The sequence below is a fragment of the Piliocolobus tephrosceles genome, chromosome 2, assembly GCF_002776525.5.
Source record: "Piliocolobus tephrosceles isolate RC106 chromosome 2, ASM277652v3, whole genome shotgun sequence".
Taxonomy (NCBI): domain Eukaryota; kingdom Metazoa; phylum Chordata; class Mammalia; order Primates; family Cercopithecidae; genus Piliocolobus; species Piliocolobus tephrosceles.
In genome coordinates, this window is record NC_045435.1 from 77,895,899 (window position 1) to 77,918,946 (window position 23,048).

The 23,048-nt window shown below is 44.4% G+C and overlaps 1 protein-coding gene across 2 annotated transcripts; it reads right to left on the reverse strand.

The window, feature by feature from the left end:
- Positions 1 to 1,465: 1,465 nt before the first annotated feature.
- Positions 1,466 to 12,123, reverse strand: KCTD6 (potassium channel tetramerization domain containing 6). Of its 2 annotated transcripts, none has more exons than XM_023200678.3 (3): positions 11,971 to 12,123; positions 5,362 to 5,431; positions 1,466 to 2,877 (listed from the first exon to the last, which is right to left on the reverse strand). In XM_023200678.3, the coding sequence occupies exons 2-3, from the start codon at positions 5,386 to 5,388 to the stop codon at positions 2,191 to 2,193; spliced, it is 714 nt and encodes a 237-aa protein (XP_023056446.1). In that variant the 5' UTR covers positions 5,389 to 5,431; positions 11,971 to 12,123; the 3' UTR covers positions 1,466 to 2,190. The 2 variants fall into 2 exon arrangements, with proteins under 2 accessions (XP_023056446.1, XP_023056448.1); XM_023200680.3 differs by lacking the exon at positions 11,971 to 12,123 and adding an exon at positions 9,735 to 11,308 and having other exon boundaries at positions 1,477 to 2,877.
- Positions 12,124 to 23,048: the final 10,925 nt, after the last annotated feature.

A 23,048-nucleotide genomic window follows, 5' to 3' on the forward strand; every position in this document is an offset into this window, starting at 1 on the left:
ATAAACAGGACAAAGAAGAGGCCTCATAAGTTTTTAACTTTAAAAAACTTGGGCCTGGCGCAGTGGCTCACACCTGTAATCCCAGCACTTCGGGAGGCCACGGCAGGTGAATCACCTGAGGTCAGGAGTTCAAAACCAGCCTGGTCAACATGGTGAAACCCCATCTCTACTAAAAATACAAAAATTAGCCGGGCACGATGGCACACACCTGTAATCCTAGCTACTCAGGAGGCTGAGGCAGGAGAACCACTTGAACCTGGGAGGCAGAGGTTGCCGTGAGCCAAGATCACGCCATTGCACTCCAGCCTGGGTGACAAGAGTGAGACTCTGTCTCAAAAATAAATAAATAAAAATCATTTAAAAATAAAATAAAAATAAAAACTGGGAACTAGCATTATTCCTATTTCCACACCTGTTTTCAACCCAAATCATTTGATTTCATATTGACCTCAGCTAGCTCAACAACATGTAACTGGTTGGGCCTTTTTTTTTTTTTTTTAAAGGTAACTATCAAATCGATTTTAAACACAAGATAATTTTCCAAAATGATAAACTTGTACTCGTATATTGATTTACTGAAACCACAGCAACCTGTCAATAACACCAAAGGATCTTAGTTTGAAGATGGTGAAAATAGGGTAATTATAGGTTTCTGGATGTTGGTCATTTGTCAAATTTTAAAATAAATTTTCAGAGACATGGGCAAAAATAGACATAAGGAAGTGCTGTCATCTTCTTTGCAGAGAGAGAACCTTAGAATATTCTCACAGAGAGAAAGAGAAAAGGAGGGGCCTGCTTGCCCCAGGGCACACAGCCTCAGAGTTCCACTCTTCCCTTAGAAAATAGGGAATAAATTACATTACTTCCTTTTATACGGTGGTCTAACAAAGTAGGAAGTCTCAGTATAATTAAAATAACCTTCCTATGAGTTACTTTCAAGAAATAGAAGCAAATGAACTATGCAAAATAAGACTACAGGGACATAAATAAAAGTACGTGTATTTCTCCAACTGTTCTAGGTCTTTCTTTCACTGCAGTTTGTTTCTTCTCTTCAGAAATAAACTTACCTTTGTTAACAAAATACATTTGTGGATCACCACAAAACATGAGCATAAAGGGCTAGAGTCATTTTGTTCCTGTGCTTAGCAGAAAACTGAAATAATGGTCATAGAACTGTGGGCAATTAAAGAAAAATCTGTAATCTTCAACATAAATTCTTTTGAAAAATATGAAAAACTGTATGTTCACTGTTCAAATATGCACCCTTTTAGTCAAAATTAGTAATTCCATCCATCCTTGCTTCAATGACACAACAGTTCTTATAAACTGCAACCTAAGATCCCACTGTGTCCTCTCAAATTAAATACAAATATGCTACAGGCAGTAAACAATGGGACATAAACAATGCATATTTTAGACAAGGAATATGATTTTCTCCCCTTAATAATAATCAATAAATACAAACTTAATTTTCATATTTCATTTTTTATTAGTTTTTTTTTTTTCTGGTAGACAGTACACTTGAGAATTATACTGTACCAGGCATAAAGAGTAAGATTTCTACCACAGGGACATTTTGTATTCAGAATTCAATATAAATATTTCTAGTCAGACATTTCCATGGCTACAGATATTTGGTTCCTTGATTTATATGCATAGAAAGAAACAGTTGTCATAACTGTAAAAAGCAGTACTTAATAAGTACTTTTAAATGATTGGAACAGTTTTCCTTTAATATTACAATACTACTTATTTATTGGTTTGGAAACTAGGTCACCCTACATGATGTTTTGATTTTTCTCAAAGGCATCATGAGTACTCTGCTTATTCTTTCATTCTTGTATTTTTAGCCTTCTAGTTGAGTTAGGGACCATTTTATCAGAAATCATTTTAGCACTGTAATAAGAAAAGCTCTGTTAAGGGTAGATTATATACCATAATGATTTTCAGACTTCTTTTTATAAAAAAGGTATCTGGCGACTCTGAACAGGCACATGCATACTCAGGAGGAAGGGAACAAAACATGGAGGAGTGTGCCAAAGCACAAAACTTCCTTCTGGTCCTCACTGCCTTCAAATAAATACAAATATTTAAAAGAAAAAAAAAAAATCTCACACTGTGATTTAAAAAAAAAAAAAAAAAAACATCAGTATTTTCCATGTTCCCAGGAACCTGTGGCAGGGTCGGAGCTCAGTCGTCTGTCTTCCGGGCTAGCCTACAGAAGGTCCAGTTGTGCTCCACTGTGTTTTCATTGGCCCGCTCACTCATGTGATGCACCCGGGTGTTGCGGATCGTGAAACCTTGTTTTGTAATGTATTCCATCAGGTGGACCCTAAGAGAAACTTCCTGGTGATAATCACAGGGTCCAAAAGTAAAGGAAACCTGGCAGTCTCTGGTGTCCATCATGTGCTTATTCCACTTGGTAAAATAATTTGAGATGCCTTCTAGTAAGGAATGGACCTTGGTGGTGATGGTTAGTTGGGTTATGATGACAGCCACTGGGTTGGAGTACTTAGAAAGCTTCCGAGTACTAGACAGCTCCACAACTTCTTCAAAAGTATCCATGGGATACAAAGGCTTAGGATCATTGAGACACTGAATCAAGGGCTCAATCTGGTAAAAATCTGCTTCTTTCCGAAGCAGATCAAATTCCTTAAAATCCAACGGTAAGGTCAATTCTGAAGTTCTTAAGAAGTTGAGGACATATCGGAAAAGAGGTCCATCTCGATCAATAAAGTAATTGCCTTGAGGGTCTCGAGCTGTGGGGAAGTCCCCCCCAAACATAGCTCCAAGCATGGAATCCGGGTAACGCGTCAGTGTGGTGAGAGACGTTGTATACAAGTGTCCACCTACATTTAACGTGACTGGGTCAGTCATCTGAAATTTTTAAAGAAATGATCAGTCATCTGAAATTTTTAAATACCAACTTTGACAAATTAAGAAAGTAAGTGATACTGAGCAAAGCGCAAGATTCTGTCAGGCTATAATGTATTTAGTAATCCTCTAATGCAAAATGACTTTACTACCAGCAATAAACCCACCCAGATGAAGCGATCTAACATTTGCTTTCAATAGGAAAAAAAAAAAAAGGATAAATCCAATTATGTAAAGACTTATGCTAAGAATCCAGGGCACTGACTTCCAGAACAACATCATTTCAGGCCCATTATCTACAGAATGTTCAGGTCAGAATATATTGTGAGAAGGGAAAAGCCACGCTAAAACACACTTATTTTTTTCTGATTTTTTTTTAAAGACTTGCATTTTTCTGAACTTAATTTAACATAAGATAGAATTAAAATGATCTGATAATATAGACATTTACTTTCAATATTTCTTTGGGTTTTTCCCCTTCAAACAAAAGGAATAAACTATGAAATTTGTTTTTAAAATAAAAATTTGGGTCGGGTGCAGTGGCTCATGGCTGTAATCCTAGCACTTTGGGAGGCTGGGGCAGGCGGACTGCCTGAGCTCAGGAGTTCAAGACCAGCCTGGGCAACATGGCAAAACCCCATCTCTATTAAAAATACAAAAAAAAAAAAAAAAAATTAGCTGAGTGTGGTAGTGCCTGAGTAGTCCTAGCTACTTGGGAGGCTGAGGTATGAGAATCACTTGAATCTGGGAGGCAGAGGCTGCAAGTGAGCCAGATCACGCCACTTCACTTCAGCCTGGGCAACACAGAGAGATTCTGTCTCAAAAATAATTAACTAATTACTTTAATTAAAAACTGTGCAGACTTAATCTTGGTAACTTTTTCATGGAAGTGATACTTTCAAATACTAAGTTAAAATATACAGTTTAGTCAAAAATTCATCACATACCCAAAAGCTAACAGCAGCCATAAAATTTCATAATCTGATAGTGTATTCACTTTTGTAACATTAATGTTGCAATCTGACCTTTAATTTTGAGAAGCAAGCTTCTCTTAAAAAACATACCTTCAGTTTTAGAAACACTATTTAAGAAAAAACAGGCCAGGCGTGGTGGCTCACACCTGTAATTCCAGCAATTTAGGATGCCAAGGGGGGTGGATTACTTGAGCCCAGGAGTTGCTGACCAGCCTGGGCAACATGACAAAACCCCGTCTCTACAAAAAATACAAAATATTAGCCACACATGATGGTGCCCACCTGTAGTCTCAGCTACTTGGGAGGCTGAGGTGGGACAATCACCTGAGCTCGGAAAGTCATGAGCCGAGATCGCGCCACTGCACTCCAGCCTACACAAAAGAGCAAAACTCTGTCTCAAAACAACAAAAAACAAAAAAAAAAAAGAAAGGAAGAAAGAAAAAAGAAAAGAAAAAAAAGAAAGAGACTTTAGGTACTAGGCAAGTAAAATATACCTTACACCAAAGGAATAGAAAAATAGGGAGACATATGCACACACAAAAAAAGGAGTGGGAGAAGAGGCACTTTCTCAACCATTAATCTCCCAAACCACAATAAAATATCCTCCTATCATTACTCACTAGATCCTTTTGTAGCCACTATTCATGAAGAAAGAGTCTTCAGAGCAATATACTTTAAAAAATAAAAAATCACGTTACTTCTCCAGTGATTATAAAAAGTATTTGGAGAATCCATTTTGAGTTTGCTTCCATTAAAACACCAAAGACAGGAGGATCGTTTGAGGTCAGGAGTTCGAGACCAACCTGGCCAACACGGTAAAACCCCATGTCTACTAAAAATACAAAAATTAGCCAGATGTGGTGGTGCACACTGATAATCCCAGCTACGTGGGAGGCTAAGGCAGGAGAATCTCTTGAACCTGGGAGGTGGAGGTTGCAGTGAGCCAAGATCACACCACTGCACTCCAGCCTGGGCAAGAGGGCAAGACTCCACATAAAAAAATTACAAAATAAAATAAAAATTTTAAAAACACCACGCGCCGGGCACGGTGGCTCAAGCCTGTAATCCCAGCACTTTGGGAGGCCGAGACGGGCGGATCACGAGGTCAGGAGATCGAGACCATCCTGGCTAACACGGTGAAACCCCGTCTCTACTAAAAAAATACAAAAAACTAGCCGGATGAGGTGGTGGGCGCCTGTAGTCCCAGCGACTCGGGAGGCTGAGGCAGGAGAATGGCGTAAACCCGGGAGGTGGAGCTTGCAGTGAGCTGAGGTCCGGCCACTGCACTCCAGCCTGGGCGACAGAGTGAGACTCTGTCTCAAAAAAAAGAAAAACACCACGCAAGACAAAAACAACCTCCAAAATACATCTAAACTAAGTAAAAGGGGGCAGAGAGGTTACACAAATTCACAATTTTTTCTTATAAGATATACCTAAAAATACATAAGTTATCCTTATGTACACACAAAAATAATTCCCCAGCCTTCAAAATGCATCTCCAAGAAGCACTCACCATATAGCCCCAGTCTCCATTATCCATCTGCTCCAGTGATGCGTCTTCAAGAGCCCAGGTTTCAGGGAAACTTCAAGAGGAGAAAAAGAGACATATGATAGCATATATAACTATGAACATAAAGAAGAAAGGTTTTTTTCCACCCAACAGAGGAGGCCAAACACCAGAAAAACTACTCGTCCTTGCTCAGCTGAAACCTACTGCAGGGCAAAGATCTGGGGAAGAAAGCATTCCCCTAGGGACTCCATGTCCTGTATTCTTACCATAGAGAACCCATCTGGAACTAAGAGACTGAAGATTTTCAGAGAAAAAACTATCCTTTACTTAAGAGAAGGAGGAAGAGTCTAGGAAGCGACCCAGTCATTCAAATTCTACCTCTCTTCTTAGAAAATCAATTTTTAGAATTTATGTCAGAGAACATTATGATTAACTCTACAACCTTATCCTGGTACAAACCTATAATGTTCCTCACCAAAAAGGTCATTTAAGAAAAAGGGAGAGGCCAGGCGCAGTGGCTCACGCCTGTAATCCCAGCACTTTGAGAGGCCGAGGCAGGCGGATCACCAGGTCAGGAGTTCAAGACCAGCCTGCCCAACATAGTGAAACCCCATCTCTACTAAAAATACAAAAAGTTAGCCGGGCGTGGTAGCGGGCGCCTGTAATCCTAGCTACTCAGGAGACTGAGGCAGGAGCATCACTTGAACCTGGGAGGCGGAGGTTGCAGTGAACCGAGATTGTGCCACTGCACACCAGCCCCTGCAACAGTGCGAGACTCCATCTCAAAAAAAAAAAAAGAAAAGAAAAAAGGAAAAGGGAGAAGGGGAAAACTTTTCATCAGCATTTCGGCTGTACAAGGCAATCACCTGAGTAAAAGCATCAAAAATCATAAACCTCCCAGGATACCAGCATCCCTTTCCAAGAGAAATACATCAGAATGGTATTTATCTTATAATATAAAAGATAATAATAATGATGTTTTTTAATAATGATGTAATTCTCTTTGTACAACAATTAAAACAAATAGCGATTTAAATGCCAAACTGTTAAGAGCGCAATTTAGGGCAAAAGAACCTTACCGATATAGATGAGACTCAATCAGCCAGCACTCATGGAGAGCCAGCCTTAAGACACTGAGAAATGCTCCGATACTAATGATGCCAATGTGAATTTATTTTTATCTACAATTCAAAAGCACTTAAACAAACAGTTTCCCAGCTACTGAACTGCCTTAGTCAGTTCCCTCTCACACACTTCAATCCCAAATCAACCTGCAAAGCAAACTGCAGAACAAATTTCTAAAGCTCTGGCAAGAGATGGTAAGAAACATGGAATTATTGGTATTCATCCAGGAAAAGCACCAGCTTTTTTACGTGGTCCTTTAACAGATCCACTTTTCCCACTTTTAGAGGAATCTGGCACAGAATTCCCAGAACAAGCCCTGGCTATAGAAGATCACAAAGGCTCTTTCTCAAAAGGTCACTCAGGCATGTAGAGAACATTTGCATAGCACAGCATGGGCTGAAATCAGAGCCTGAAGCATCTATTTCTCTACCTTGCAAATCCTTCAAAACACACAAACTAAAATGTGGACCAGGCTATGGGGCAGTCAGTTTTTATTCTTTACACTCAGCAGCTGGATATAGATAGGCCTCCACATGCTATGGGGTGAGAAATGGAATAAATGTCAAATTCAAGACTGTTATGACTTGCTTCACAAATAGTATCCGAGGTAAACAGGACCAAGAAATGGGCTTTGCCAATTTGTCTTGCCAGGATCTGATTCAGTTACTGATAACAACAGATTAGCAACTGAGCAATTTAAAAGGCCACTCATCCAAAAGTGCTGGTAAGATGCTCATCTTTGGCATTTTCCCATCACCCAAAGTATTCATTCCTGACAGCCTCAATAATCATTCATTCAACCAACAATTATTGTGGGTTACCTATGGAGTGGAGGGGATGCCTATGTGCAATGTGGATACACAGAAAGAGGAAAAGAACAATCTTTGCCCTCATGGAGCTTTCCATCTATAATGGAAGGCAACATGCAAAGACTGAAGTACAGAACAGAATTCAAAGCGCTATATAACAGATGGACCAGCAGAGGCCTGCGAGAGGGGAAAAGCAAGATTCCAAACGGGAAAATGGAGGACCTCTGGGAAGAGCCCACCCAGTTGAATCCTTGAAAGAAAATCTGGACAACCTGAGAAGGGATTCTAGAAAGAAGAAACAATTTAAAAGACAAGGGCATGAAAAACTTCTTCCCCCTACAACATTCCTGATACCAGTAGGCTGAGCATGGATTACTATCCTCATCTTAAAGATGCAAAACAGAGAAACAAGGCAGATTAAGTGACTAGCTGGAGGCGCCACAGCTGGGAAGTAACTAGATAAGAAGTCGCAGGTTCTGACTCTTAGTCTAGATTTTTCCATAAATCCCCTCCTAGGATAGAAATTGAAAGAACAGAATCCAAGAGACAAGAACTTGAAAAAGATGAACTTTAAACTCTCTGTAGCCATCTATTAACCCTATCCACCCAGTAGGGTTTTATTTACAAATTTTACAGTAACTCAGCCTAACTAGTCATAACGGGTTTGTAAAAATTTTCCTGAGGCCCTCCCCCACCACCAAAAAAAGGCAGGAACCCATTCAACTAGTGTGAATAATGGCTGCTGTCCTCTGTCTGTAGTGACATAAAGAACTCCAATCCATGAATATCCAAATGATTAAATGAGAAACAGAAGATCAAAGACAAGGAAAAAAAGCAGACATCAATGTTGCAGCCGTTAACGAAAAGTCTGTCCGCTATTAACCCTTTTTTCTTTTTTACTGCTAAATCAAAACAAGATAACTTCTTGAGCAGTTATCTAAAAAAAAAAAAAAAAAAAATTAGATGCTGTCCCTGAATCTGTTCCACAGCAAAAGCAAAAGTTCTGGTACAAAGATGAAAAAAGTTCTGGTACAAAAATGAAAGCTCACGCTTAATAATTCAGGAAAGCAATTATGGGAATCTACAGCCCATGTTTCTTAAAAAGCACCCAAAAGCCTTCCTATACTTGTGTATAAGACACACCAAAATAAATTGAAGCAAAGTCACTATTAGTCACTTCCAATAACAATGACTAAATTGTCTAAAGAAATCAAATTGTTCATTAAAGAGTTCAAAGGGAAAAAACAGTATTGATTAGTTTAAATTTTATCTCTAGCTGCTTCTAAATATCTTCTGTGGAGATGCTTAAATACAGCAAGAAACAAACAAACAAAAAAGCACGAATTCCTTGTTATCCAATAGCTGGATAATGATCAGTTTCTGAATTCTGAACTGACGACCATTAGGAACATCTCTGAAACGATGCAGATGAATGAAATACAATCCCAAAGAATTTCCAGAATAGTTTCAATCTCTTCTACTAAATCATTTTCCAGAGCTATTAACAATTACAGAATGATTCATTTGCTTTTCATCTTCTCTCCCTTCTGGCACAGTCTCCAGTGGAGGGCTTAATGAGAAGTTAAATGACCACAAGACAGGCAGCAGAAGGAAGATCTTGAAATGGGTATCAAATAGGCCGGTTTTACTTGATGAAAGCAAATAAATATCTAATATTTCAGAAAATCTACCAGGAATGGTAACAATGAAAAATGAAAAAGTTTTCCTTTACAGTGACTTTCCCTACTAAAACTAAAGATAGTTTTGAAAGACAGCAAATGCAACCAAGCACAAACAGCTATAAAGTTCAAAGAAGCCTCTGACCCTGTAAAATCAGTTCACCTGAAAAGATGTAACCTTTGATGCAAAATAAATTCTTATGAAAACAACACCAACCACTCCCCAAAGACTATAAAGCAGTACTGAAAATTCACCCATGTTTAAGCTTCAAAGTTATTGTGACTAATGTATAAATTCTGACAGTGTCATGTTAGCAGGTAATTAAGCTTAAGAAAACACATACTGAAGAATTTACAGAAGCCTTAAAAGAAAATATTAATTTTCTAAAGTAGTATATCTGAAGAATGCACAATTCAGTAAGTTAATAACTTAAAAAAGTAACCTAAGAACCCTTAAATGCCCTTCTCCCTATCACTGCAGAATTGCAATTTCAGGCCTCATGGTTATGATGAACCAACTTAACAAAAATATTCTGGGTTTATCATTCTTGCTATAGATTAAGAATTCTCCAGGGCCAAAGTCCTAATCCTATATAACTACCTATATGTTGCAATAAAAACCTCCGAACTTCAATGAAAAATAAAAACTTCCAACTACTGACTTCCCAGAGTTTTCAGGCAGCCCTTTAAAATGCGTTTTTACTGAAACCTTCGTGGCTGGTAGTCAGAAAAGACTCAATAAACTCCCTCTTTCTATACTTACCTTCAAAATTGCCTTTGTACTGAGTTTTGCTCTTCTTGAAATGTGGGAGTTTGAAAGTGAAATACTTTTTATAGTAACTAGTTCAGCGACATCTAAAGGAGCTTTTGGGGTTAACATTCACATACAGGCCAGCACAAGTAGCCAGGCATACAAGGATAATGTGATTATGGTGTTAGATTATCCTTAACCAAATCACTGCAGAAATGGATTTTTCTCTAAAAGTAATCATTTTCTCTTTCTCCTCTCTCAACCATGTGGTTTAGAAGAGAGGAGTTACAGGTTTAAAAGTGACCTAATATTAAAAAGCTGTCACAAAATCATAACACTCCTCTTAACCCTCAGTTTCCGAAAGATAAAAAACGGGCTAATACCATCTTCCCAAAAGTAATTACACCATTTAGGCACGACACAAAGGCAAAAATTGGCCTATAAGAGTAACACATCAGGACAAGGAAAGAGAACAGGATTCCAGGGAGGTCCTGTAGTCGAATTCTGCTCCGTTACTGATTATGAGACCCTGAGAAAATAACTCTTTATGCTCAGCTTCCTCTTTGGGGAAATGGAGAAAATAAAGGAGATCATGAATATAAAACCATCTGTAAACTGACAAGTATGAGACAAATGTGAAAACACTAGTGGCAGCAGCATAAACAAAATTTCTACGTTAACATGAAAAACCTGAGTGTGAACACAAGCAATTTAGAGCATTGGCCTGGAGACGCCAAATATTGAGGAGGCAGCCTCTTAATTTGCTTCAAATCTCCCCGGGTCCTCTTTTTCCCAGAGCTCCAGAAGGGAGAACTACATACAGGTAAAGGGGAGTGTCTAGTTTTCCCAGAGATCACCCAACATCTGAGCTCCTGATCTCAGAAGGAACTTCCTTAAAGCATGACTCAGGATTCTCTCCAAGGTAGAGCTGAATCCAAATACACACATGTACTCCATTTTAAATGGACCCCAAATATCAAAATCCAAACGCACTAAAGGATTCATAGGGTTCACCCTAAGATTTCTGTAAGTAGTAATGCTTTGGTTAAAATATGATTTATGAAAATTCAAATCACAAAACTTTGGGATAGCGTCCATGGCTATCCTGACCACTCCACTCCATCGTTCATATCTAAGGCATAGCACAAAATCAAGTATCCGTATGGACTGATGGTTTTCGGCCAGAGAGAAAATTCTCTCAATCTACCAACCCTGCTGACAAAAACATTTTCCTATTCCTAGCTACATATTTATTCATTTGAAAACATCTCAATCTTGGGCTCAGGACTGTGCTACATGCTGTCACCAAGCTTCTCTCCTATCCCAGGATGATTCAAGTAATAGGGCATTTGTGACAGCGAAAAAAAGAACATGTCAGGGGGATATGGAAGAGATGCTTAGGCTACCCCAAATATTCTTAGCCGAGCCGGGTCATCCCAGGTCACTTTGCCAGCCAAACCTCTTCTATCACAAAGTCCTAAAATTGGATCCATCAACTTGTTCTAGAACTGGTATACTTGAACAGAAACATGATAACTTCAGCAGAATATCCAAACAGGATCTCTGTCACGTTTCATTTCCCCGTCCCACCCCCAGACACAGCCTCCACCACTGTCAGCCCAGCAGGTGCTGCCAGGGCTCCCCATTACCACAGCCATTTATCACCTCTGACATCAAGCATTAAAAACGCCACCACACACACAAATCTAGGCATAAAGAACTCAGCTGCAATCTGAGTGTCTCTTCAGGGTAGAAAATCCCAAAGCCAGGGTTTTGAGTCCTGCCTCACGCTTTAAACTAGGGCAATTGGTGGCTAATAAGCGCCATCTCCCAAAAACAATCATTTTCAAGCACACCCCGAATGTCTCCGTCCGGGCCGTGCTTCGCTGCTGCCCCACCAGCGAAACCCCCACAAACCCGACCCGGCCAGGGGTAGGGCGGGCGATGCCCCGGGCCCGGACGAGGGGCACGCCGCCGAGCTCCGAACCCGGGCCCTCAGAAACCGCGCATCCCCGCCGGGCGGGCCCCGGAACCCCCGCCCAGGCCCCGCCGCGGGCACCTCCGCCGCCGGCTCGTGCCAGCCCCGGGACGCGCGGTCCCCTCAACGCGGCCCCGCCGCCGCCTGGTTCCAGGAGCCCCCGCCCAGATCCTCCTCAGCCCCGCTCCCCTGGCCGCTCGGCGCAGACGTCTCCCGAAACCCGGCCCTCCCAAGCCCCGGCCCCACAAGCCCCAAGCCAGCCCCACTCACTGCGCGGCGGCGGCGGCCGGGCCGGGAGATCCCCGCGGCCGGAGAGCGCGAGCGCGGGGACGAGCGAGCCCGCGCCCGGCGACGGCGGCGGCGGCGGCAGAAGGGACGACTGAGCCCGCGCCCGGAGTTGCGGCTCCAGCTGCCCGGCGCGGGCGGCGCCTTCCCAGCAGAGCCGTGGCGCCACGAGCGCGGGCGCCCCCTAACGGCAGCGCGGGCGGGAAGCCAGAGAGCCGGGCGGCCTTAGGAACTCAGCGAGCGCAGCCTGAGCCGTGCGGTCAAAACCGCAAGACCGCAGCCCCGAAGCCCCGCCCCGAAGCCCCAGTCCCGCCCCTTAGGCTCCGCTCAGAAGCCCCAAAGCCCCGAAACCCCGCCCCTACGTCCCGCCTCCGTCCGCAGCCTGGGGTCCGCCCAGCCCCAGGCCCACTGCGTCCTCAGAGCTGGTGTTTCCACAGCTGTTTCTCCTTAGTCATTTCATGAACTTGTATGGGGTCCCCACTGTATCTCAGGCCTGGGGGTTTAGGAGATACAGCGGCCACCAAGACGGAAGCGGGTCCTAATGAAAGGAGAAGACAGACAAGATTCAAGGAAATAGCTAATAGACAAAATAATGACAGGTTGTGATCATAAGCGTTGGGAGAGGCGTGATTAGAGGACTTAGATGGAGAAGGGAAGGGAGCCCCTGCTTCAAACGCAGTAGCCAAGGAAGACCTGGCCCCCGGACCTGCGGTCGGAGCCCCTCCTGCCTGCCCTGCACTGGGGAGACAACCCTGCGATGAGGCCTGTGAAGAAGCCCCCGCGGCCACCCCTCCGGCCTGGTGGGCAGGACAGCAAAGGACAGCTGGGCCCAGAGGCTCAGCAACACGGACAGCCAGGTGGAGAGAAGGGCAGAGCCACCTTCAGCAGACAAAACGACCCGTGCAAAGGCTCTGGGGCCTGGAGGAGCTCGGCCCTAGATGAGGCTGGCGCCAGTATTGTCCCCACTTCACCAGGAAGGAAGCCAAGACTGCAGAGGATGGGCAGCTCCTAACGCCTCAGGGCTAATTGGTCTCCATCCGTCCACTCGTTCCAAGTCCCATTCGCTTCCTACTAGCCAGGCCTCTGTCCCCTTCCATTGGGACCAGTTACCTGATGCTGGGTTTAACCTTCTCCACCAGAATAACCACTGGCCTTAGAAACTTACTTGGGTTTCACGTCTGCATGTGTGTGAGCTAGCTCTGGGGTTGAAATTATATCAGCATGATCATCACAGTTATATCTGATACTTGATTCTTCTCCAAAGCTCAAATTGATAGGTTGAATAAATGACATATGCTTCATCAACATATCCGAGTGCTACACGATCAAATTCACAAAGACTAGGCTAGAATACAGGGAAATGTGTGTGAAAATGATCAGTACACAAACTAGTATACATGATATCCTGATTTTATTTTTAAAAATATATATACAGACAAAAATGTTGAAGGATCATCGTGTTCAAGATAATGGTATGGGGATGTTAATGGCATTGCTTCTTATTTTTCTGAATTTTCATGAATATTGAATTTATAGTCAGAAAAATACAATGAATTTTGGTTTGGTTTTCTTTTTTGGTCCCCCGCCCCGCCCCACCCCGCTGGGTTTTGTTGTTGTTGTTGTTTTAATAGAAGGACAATACCAAAATTACTCAATACTCAGATCTCCAGAATTTGGTGCCACTGATAACCGAGAATTGCCTCTGACTTACTGGGTGTCCTTGGAAGAGTCATTTCCCCTCCCAGGGCTTCTATTTCCCCATATAAAAACTGATGGATTAATTTTGTTATTGGTGATTTTGTCAGACCTAGTCCTTCCTATTATCTTAAAATTTGTATAACTATTGCTAATTGTACTTTCACTTTTGTATTTTATAATCAATAGATGGCTATTGAAATGCAGTTGGGTTTTATATAATCTTGTATTCAGTAAAATTGAACTCTTTCAGTTCTAATAAGTTTGTAGGTTCTCTTGAATTTGCTGTGCAAATAATCATAGAGTCTGCAAGTCGTAACAGTGTGGTATCTTCCCATCCTTTTTTTCCTTTTCCTTGCAGTACGGTGCTGACTAAATTCTCCCACACAATGTTGAAGAGCAGTGATGGTAATGGGCATTTCTATCCTGTTGACTGCTTGTAACTTATCACCGTTAACTGTAGTGTTTGTTGTGGATTTTTTTGATAGATATTCTTTATCAGGGTAAGGAAGCACTATTCTTCTTTACTATGAATGGGTGCTGAATTTTATCAATGTGAGATTCCCTCCATTGCAATGTAATGAATTGCAACCATGGATCCTATTATATATATATATATATATATATTTTTTTATTTATTTATTCTTTTTTTTTTTTGTTTTTGAGAGGAAGTCTTGCTCTGTCGCCCGGGCTGGAGTGCAGTGGCCGGATCTTAGCTCACTGCAAGCTCTGTCTCCTGGGTTCACGCCATTCTCCTGCCTCAGCCTCTCGAGTAGCTGGGACTATAGGCGCCCGCCACCTTGCCCAGCTAGTTTTTTGTATTTTTTAGTAGAGACGGGGTTTCACCATGTTGGCCAGGATGGTCTCGATCTCCTGACCTCGTGATCCGCCCGTCTCGGCCTCCCAAAGTGCTGGGATTACAGGCTTGAGCCACCGCGCCCGGCAGGATCTTATTATATTAAACCATCCACGTGTTCCCGAGATAAACTCGCCTTGATGATGTATTTTTTAAGTCAATATATTTTTATTCAAGGAATTTCACACATCATGATGTATTATTTTTTCAATATACTGCTAGATTCCATTTGCTAATATTTCATTAGGGTTTTTGTATCCATGGGGATGACTGAGATACACTACTATTTTCCATTCTTATTCTCTCCTCGTCTGGCTTTGCTATCAAAGTTACTTGAGCTCATAACATACCTTAAGGAATGAGTGTCTATTCACTAGACTGGGATTTTCTATAGAATTTGAATGTTCTATAGGATTCTCCCGCAAACCATCTGGATCTGTTGGTTTGAGGAATTGGGGGTGGAAAGGGTTTATATTGGAAGCTGTTTGCCTCCATAGAGCTCAGGGTTGCAAGCCTGCTAGGGAAGGCTGGCTTCTAGTTTACAGCTGCCCCTGACCCTCTGCACCTCTCTTTTCCAGGTGGCCACCAAGTATCCAGGCTCCTGTGGTAAAGACACTGATCCTGGTCTGCCCCGGGCCAGGCTGACCTGGAGGGTGCTGTTTATTATTGCAGCTACACCTGTTACAGGAAAGAACCAAGCCCAGAACGGTGCTGGGAGGGCAAAGGGGGACCAGCAGTTGACACAACTGATTGGTAGGAATGAAGCCTGGAGTTCTGAGTCCCCTGCCTCTCTCCCTTCTTCTTCTCCCAACTCTCACTGCCTAGCCGACCTCACCTCCTACTTGTCAGGAAAACCTTTCCCCTTCAGTGGGAGCCCCCGGACCTCTCCTCTGCCCTCTTTTGGATTGACCTGCATTGCGCTATCCTCCCCTCATGAGATGGCTGGGGGATTCCACCTCCTGTTCAGGTGATCCCCTCCCTGGGCTCTGATCCATTCCTTCTCCTGCCTTTTAGCCTCTCCAGGCTCAGATCTTCCATCCCTCCCTCTCTCCAGTCCCCATCTCCCACGCCCATCAGCAGATAAACAGCCTCAGGTCTCTGTCTGACTGAAGAATTTTCAGACTTCTCCTTTGACACAGTGTCCCCCTCCCTCTCTTCCTTTGGTGTGTCTCCCACTTCCCCTACCCGTAACATTCAATCTGACCTCAGGGCCCACCTCTCCATCTAAATGGGTCACCAGAATCTTCCTTGATACTAAATCCCAAAGAGCCTCCTCTGACCTACGTGGCTCAGTCCTCTCTGCAGCAAGGCCCCTGCAGTGACGTCTGCCAGGGGACAGCCCCTTCCCTTGGCTTCTAGGATGAGTGTTCTCCTTGTCCTCCTCCTTCTTCTATAGCTCCTCCTCTTAGACTTACAAAGATGCTCCTCTTGCTTTACCCCGACACTTATGCCCAAGTTTCTGTCCAACACCATCCCCTCCTCTCCATGTACCCCTCTCCATGGAATGGCTCAGCCGCCTCCATGGATTCTTTTACTGTGTCTGAGCCAAAGGCTTCCAAATACATGTCTCTGGGCCAGCCCTCTGTCCTGAATCCAGAGCTATAGATCTTGTCTTTCTATAGCCCCAATTCTGTACAAGGTACTGTGCCAGGTGCTTTTACCCACTGTATCAGTTACCTTTTGCCACATAACAAATAATCCCAAAAGGTAGGGTCTTAAAACAGCTTCCAAGCGCTTTCCCCTCCGTTTCTGTGGGTCAGGAACTTAGAAGCAGCTCAGGATCCCTCAGGAGCTTGCAGTCTAATTGGCGGCAGGGGCTGCAGTCATCTGAAGCCTGGAGACTTCCCTTCCAAACTCCCTCACGTGGCGTTCAGCACAAGGCATTCATTCCTTGTCGTGAGAGTCTCTCCTGACAACATGGCAGCGGACGTCCCCCAGAGCAAGTGACCCAAGAGACAGCAAGATAGAAGCCACAGTGTCTCCTATAACTCAACCTCAGAAGCGACACACATATTATTATGGTCCCACAGATCAACCCTACTACAGTGCGGGAGGGCACCACAAGGCGTGAAGCAGGAGGCTGCCACCACACCCTCACCACAGCTTGGAAGGCAGAACACCCCCACAGCCCACGGGATAGATGAGAAGGCGAAGGCACACAGAGGTGAAGTTATTGATCCAGGCCACATGACTAAGTGTGGGAGGAGAGACTGGAACATGGTTCTGCCGGCTCCCTGCAGTTTCCTCCTCCTCACAGCCCATCGAACCAGGGTCCACTGCCAGCCTCCTCACCCTCAGCATGTGCAAACCTGAACTCTCCTCACCACCCCCAAACCTCCCAAGTCTCCAGCTCAGCTCAGCAAATGGCGCCTCCGTCCTCCCATCTGCCCAGACCAGAAGCTTTGAGTCATGCCTGCTCCTCCCTCCCCCTCACTTCCCAGTGCCAGAGAACCCAGCCCTGCCAAGTCTTCCCCCTCAGTGCAGCCTGGATTCATTTCTCCTTCTCCCTCTTCATCTCCACCACCATCAAGTGAGGCCAAGCCACCAATATGTCCATCTCGGACCTCTGCAGTAGTCCCCTCCTGGTGTCCCCTATTCCCTCAGACCCCTATGTTGCCCATCCGTCCTCCTGTCTCCAGCATAAGACAGCTTTAAGAGCACGAAGCTGTGTGTCACCCTGCCTGCTTTCTACTCCCTCAGTGGCACCCATTGCCTTCAGGATCCAGTTCAAACTCCCCACAGTGTGGTCTGGTCCCTGACCACTGGTCCCTCCTTCTCTCCTCTCCTCTCTCTCTGGGCCCAGCCTCTCTGGCCACATTTCAGGTCCTGGGACCCACTGCTAATTTTCTCACTTCGGGGCCTTCCATTATGCTGTTCCCCTGACCTAGATCTCTCTTTCCCCGCCCGTTAGCATGCCTGTCTCCTCACCCTTTAGCATATTGTCACCTCCTCGGGGAGGTCTTCCCTGACCTCCCAGCGAGACTGAGTTCCCCCAGCTATAACTTCCACAGTGCCTGTCCTTCCCTCTCTCCACCTCCCTGCTTCTCAGCTGGACTGTGAGCTTCCTGAGGACAGAGGCTGTGTCCCCTTAGCTCATAACTGCACCCTAGTACTTCACCCGGTACCCGGCACTTAGCACGTTCTCAACAGCTATGTTACAGTTTGGTGCATTCCCTGCACTGTCTCCCGCTTGCACTCCACACTCCAGCACATGGACAATGTTCGTTTCCTTAGATGAATTATGGGATCTCTGACCTCCAGATGTTCACTCATGCTGTTCCCTCTCAGGCATGCCCTTCCCTTTTTTCCCCCGATTCACTCAGCTAACTCCAGTTTATTCATTAGCAACTTGGTTTGCCAGATTTAGCAAATGAAAATACAGGATGCTCTGTTAAATTTGAATTTCAGATAAACAATGAATACTTTTTTCATATAAGTATGTCCCAAATATTGCATTAGATACAAGTATCCAGTATTTTACCTGGCCACCCTATCAGGAACCAGCACCACTCCCCTCTCCTTTGAGAGGTCTCCCTGGCCTCCACCTCTACTTTAGGTCTGCTCGCCCCCTAAGCCAGGGGTCCCAAACCAGCCCCTGCTGGCTCCTGCTGAGCACGTAAACACTCCCTCTGTTCTGAAACAGTGTGTACCAACCGGACTGTGATCTGACACAGAGAACTGTGTCTCAGACTCCATTCAGAATCTCTCTTCACCTGGGACAATCTTGGCCCTCAGGAGAGGGTCAGTCAGGTTTACAGAGAAGAGAAATGAAAGTACAATGAAGAGAAAAAGTAAACAAGGTGGGAAAAGGAACTACAAAAGGTAACACAGCCCAAGGAGCAAGAGCAGGCTGAAGCTCTTGACTGATTGCGTGCTTGCGGAGTTCCCCTTCCCACCTCCCTCCATGCCTTGCCTTGCCTCTGTCAGTTAGAGCCCCTCTTCCCCCAGCTCCAGTCTCAGGGAGCTTTTGGATTATTCTGGAGCAGGAATGCAAAAATAAACCAGTCTGGGTCCCTTTAAAAGGTTTTCCAAAACAACCTCTTGAGCTTCAAAATGGAAGGCCCTAGGCAGGTGCAGTAGCTCACACCTGTAATCCCTGTACTTTGGGAGGCCAAAGCAGGAGGATGGATCACTTGAGCCCATGAGTTCGAGACCAGCCTGAGAAACATAGTGAGATCCCCCCCATCCCTACAAAAAAATACAAAAATTAGCAGGCCATGGCGATGTGCGCCTATAGTCGCAGCTACTTAGGAGGATGAGGTAGGAGGATTGCTTGAGGTGGTTGATGCTGCAGTGAGCTGCGACTGCATCAGTGCATTCCAGCCTGGGAAACAGAGTAAAACCCCAATTCAAAAAATAATTAATCAATTCATTAATTAAAATAAAATGGGAAGCCCTGTGAGGGAGCAAGGTAGGAATTCATGCTTCAGCCCCAGATGGAGGAGAGCTGTGAGGGTGCAGTGCGCAAGGAGGCACCCCCAAAACAGGGGACAGCTCAACTGCTATCAGAGTCCAAGCAGGTCACCTGAGGGCCAAACCTGCACTCAGCTCACACATGGCCATTCAAATTACCTCCCACAGGCTAGGCACGGTGGCTTAAGCCTGTAATCCCAGCACTTTGGGAGGCCGAGACGGGCGGATCACGAGGTCAGGAGATCGAGACCATCCTGGTGAACACAGTGAAACCCCGTCTCTACTAAAAAATACAAAAAACTAGCCAGGCGAGGTGGTGGGCGCCTGTAGTCCCAGCTACTCGGGAGGCTGAGGCGGGAGAATGGCGTAAACCCGGGAGGTGGAGCTTGCAGTGAGCTGAGATCCCGCCACTGCACTCCAGCCTGGGCAACAGAGCGAGACTCCGTCTCAAAAAAAAAAAAAAAACAAATTACCTCCCACAAGCCCTGCCATGCTGGGGTGGTCCCTAGGGACTGCAGGAGGTAAAGAACCCTAAAGCAGTGAGTTGCATCGATTATCTGAACCCTCATCTCGGCTGATCTCCTTCCAACTACCCGTTGTGGCATATTCTGAGGAGTCCAGGAACTGGCCAGTGGGGAAATGCAGTCCACTCTGCCTCTCTTGGTGGTGGGCTCTGTCTCTTCAGTGTATGGTGTGTGTGTGTGTGTGTGTGTGTGTGTCCCTTTCTTTTCCTTTGGTCCTTGTGCCACAAGTTTCACCAGCTGTGATTTTCTTAGGACTTGTAAATGGCCTTCTTTAGCTTTTTACTCACTGGGTGCATCAACTCAGAAATAAATTCCTAAACAGCCCCCTTGCACTCTCTGTCCCTGGGAACTGGCCCCAGTCCCTCTCCACACTTGCCTCAGCTTCCAGGCCACCCTCTGGCACAAGTGACCCTTGCAGCCAGCAGTTTCCAATGCCTCCTCCACATCCAGCCATTAAGACGTTTTGGCAAGTTTGATGAGAGTGTTTTTCCTTTTTTAATAAGGTTTCTAATTGCCTGTTATTTCCAACCTTCTCTTTCATCAGCTTCCAAAACTCTGCTGGGAGCTGCAGAACCAGGGAAAGGAATCTGGTTCTCACCAGTGTCAGGAGAGAGGCCCTGCGGTTGTCCTTGGATGTCACCATCCTCTTCGCCATTATGACTCGTAATTATAGACAACAGATCTTAAATTAGCCCAGGAATCAGAAGCTCTGGCTCCTGTCTTCAGCCCCAGGAGCGTCTCAGCGTGCCACCTCTGAAAAGTTTACTGGCTTTGAGACCCCTTTTATGTCAAATGGGAATAAAGCTGCCTAGCCATAGCATCACTGGCTGGTGTGAAAAGAGCTCATAAAACAACTCCAGATTCTGAAGTCTCACCCTTACAACTCTGTGTCCCCAAACACTTGTCTGTAACACATTTCAGGCCTTGGTTTGTCCTCTTGCCCTGTTCCTAATCCAAGCCATTTCCTCTGCATGTGTTTAGTTGTTTAGCAAGGGCGTAATCACTTGCAAAGCCTTGCTTCTGCCTTTTCTGTCCAGTCCCTCCCAGGCTGGAGCTCTCTGGGTCCTCGGGCCTCTCTTTCCACACTTTTTCCTACCTGGATGCCTACTCTCAACCTCAACCCAATAAGGGGGCACCAACCCACTGCCCCTGCCCCATCTCAAATACATTGCCTTGTCAAGGAGTTCTGCATGACTGTCTGAAATGTGGTTATGACAGGGATCAGGATATGCTCCCCCAAAATATGGCAACTTGGTATACTGGGTATTTTTAAGTTGAACGAATTTGAGAAAGAGCAGATGCAGGAAGGACTCTTTGACCTTCCCCTGAAACTAGTCATAAGCCCTTATTTAGTTCGTTATGAAGTCCTCCACATCACACGAAACTTATATTACATAAATGTGTAAGTTTTTCTCTTGTTAATCTGCCTTTTGCTACAGAAGGAAAAAGGTATTTTTTCCTCCATATAATTACCTTTATAGAACTCCTATGTCTTATAAAACCTACAATTAATAATATTTGTAAAGTTGCCATAATACTGGATCTGTGAATGTTCTAGGAGCTTCTGAAATGTAAAGTATGATTACAAGGCAAGAACGCTATTTTAACCCTATTAAAATGTACCTAGGGTTTTGGGGCAATACAGGGGTTGGAAGGCTCAACACCTCAATGGTTAACAGTGGATCCATTGTCATCTCAGCAAAAAAAAAAAAAAAAAAAAAAAAAAAAGAGAGAGATAGACACAGCATCATGTCGAGCAGTAACTATAGCAACTGCATGAAGAGCCATGTTTTGGGATTCAGAATTGCCTTACACATGTCACTTATCTCCTGTTACTGACGTCAGGTCCCAAGATGACTGGGTGGGACCCCAGTTTGCTCTCTGGCTCTGTCACTTACCAGCAACCAGGGCTTGGACCCACTCAAAAGCCTCTCAGCCTCAGTTTCCTCAACTGTAAAATGGAATAAACAACTCCTTGGCAGGGCTGTTATGACACTAAAATGAAACAAAGTATGAAAAATTCTGACAATGCAGTGCCTGGCATGAAGTTGGCACACAATAAATTGGTAGCTCTTATTATAATAACTAATTGCTGTCCTGCTGATTTGAAGAGATAAATATAGAAGTGAAACCCTGGCAGGCAGCAGGAGAACTGGGCTGAGAGGGGACTTTTTGAGACTGATGATTTGATTGTTCCAACAAGACCTCTTAAAACATCCATTTATTTTGGTGGCAAGTTGAGATATTGTCCACCTTGATAAATGCTATGAATAATTAAGGAACAATGACTTCCACTGACGTTCTTATAGCACTTGTGTGATTAATTAAATATATCTTTTAATAATCCTTTCTGAATTAAGACGCACAAAACCTAAACTCCTAACATTGTAAAACTAAGTTGGCAGAGTGATGTAATTATACACAGTAATAAACAGGAAAGCAATAACTTAAATATCATTAAATACCCAAGTAACAATGAGGAAGAAACAGCATCCCCATTTTGACTGAATTTTTTTTTAAGTATAATTTTGCGACTGGGGTATAACGTCCACAAATATATAGAAATATACACAGAGCAAATGTATAGAAATATACACAGAGCAAAAACAACTCAGTGAATTTTCACAAAGTAAACATACCCTGGTCACCAACATGCAGATAAAGACAAAGAACAGCACCAGTACTCCAGGAGCCCCCTTATATCCCTTCTTGGCTAATCTTTCCTTTACTTTCTTTATTTTTTTTTTTTCTTTTCTTCTCTTCCTCCTTCTTCCTCTTTGAGATATAATTTGCAAGCCATACAATGTATTCATTGTAAATATAATTTGATGATTTTTTCTAAATGTATGCAGTTGTGCAACCATCACCACCATTCACTTGTTTGTTTGTTTGTTTGAGATGGAGTTTCGCTCTTGTTGCCCAGGCTGGAGTGCAATGTCACGATATTGGCTCACTGCAGCCTCTGATTCCTGAGTTCAACAGATTCTCCTGCCTCAGCCTCTTGAGTAGCTGGGATGACAGGCACCCACCACCATGCCTGGCTAATTTGTGTATTTTTAGTAGAGACAGGGCTTCACCATGTTGGCCTGGCTGATCTCAAACTCCTGACCTCAGGTGATCCACCCGCCTCAGCCTCCAGAAGTGCTGGGATGACACGCATGAGCCAAGACGACAGACCACTATCCAGTTTTAGAATCCTTGTTTTGCTCCAAAAACTTCTCTTGTTCAAAGTCAGTCCCGGCCGGGCGCGGTGGCTCAAGCCTGTAATCCCAGCACTTTGGGAGGCCGAGACGGGCGGATCACGAGGTCAGGAGATCGAGACCATCCTGGCTAACACGGTGAAACCCCGTCTCTACTAAAAATACAAAAAAAACTAGCCGGGCGAGGTGGCGGGCGCCTGTAGTCCCAGCTACTCCGGAGGCTGAGGCAGGAGAATGGCGTAAACCCAGGAGGCGGAGCTTGCAGTGAGCTGAGATCTGGCCACTGCACTCCAGTTCGGGCGACAGAGCAAGACTCCGTCTCAAAAAAAAAAAAAAAAAAAAAAAACAAAGTCAGTCCCTTATTATGGTCAGTCC

Excerpts from the sequence above, each read along its gene's own strand:
- KCTD6 (XM_023200678.3), bottom strand. The coding sequence starts at position 5,388 with ATGGATAATGGAGACTGGGGCTATATG. Across the intron at positions 2,878-5,361 it reads ATGGAGACTGGGGCTATATG|ATGACTGACCCAGTCACGTT; the intron begins GTGAGTGCTTCT and ends TAAAAATTTCAG.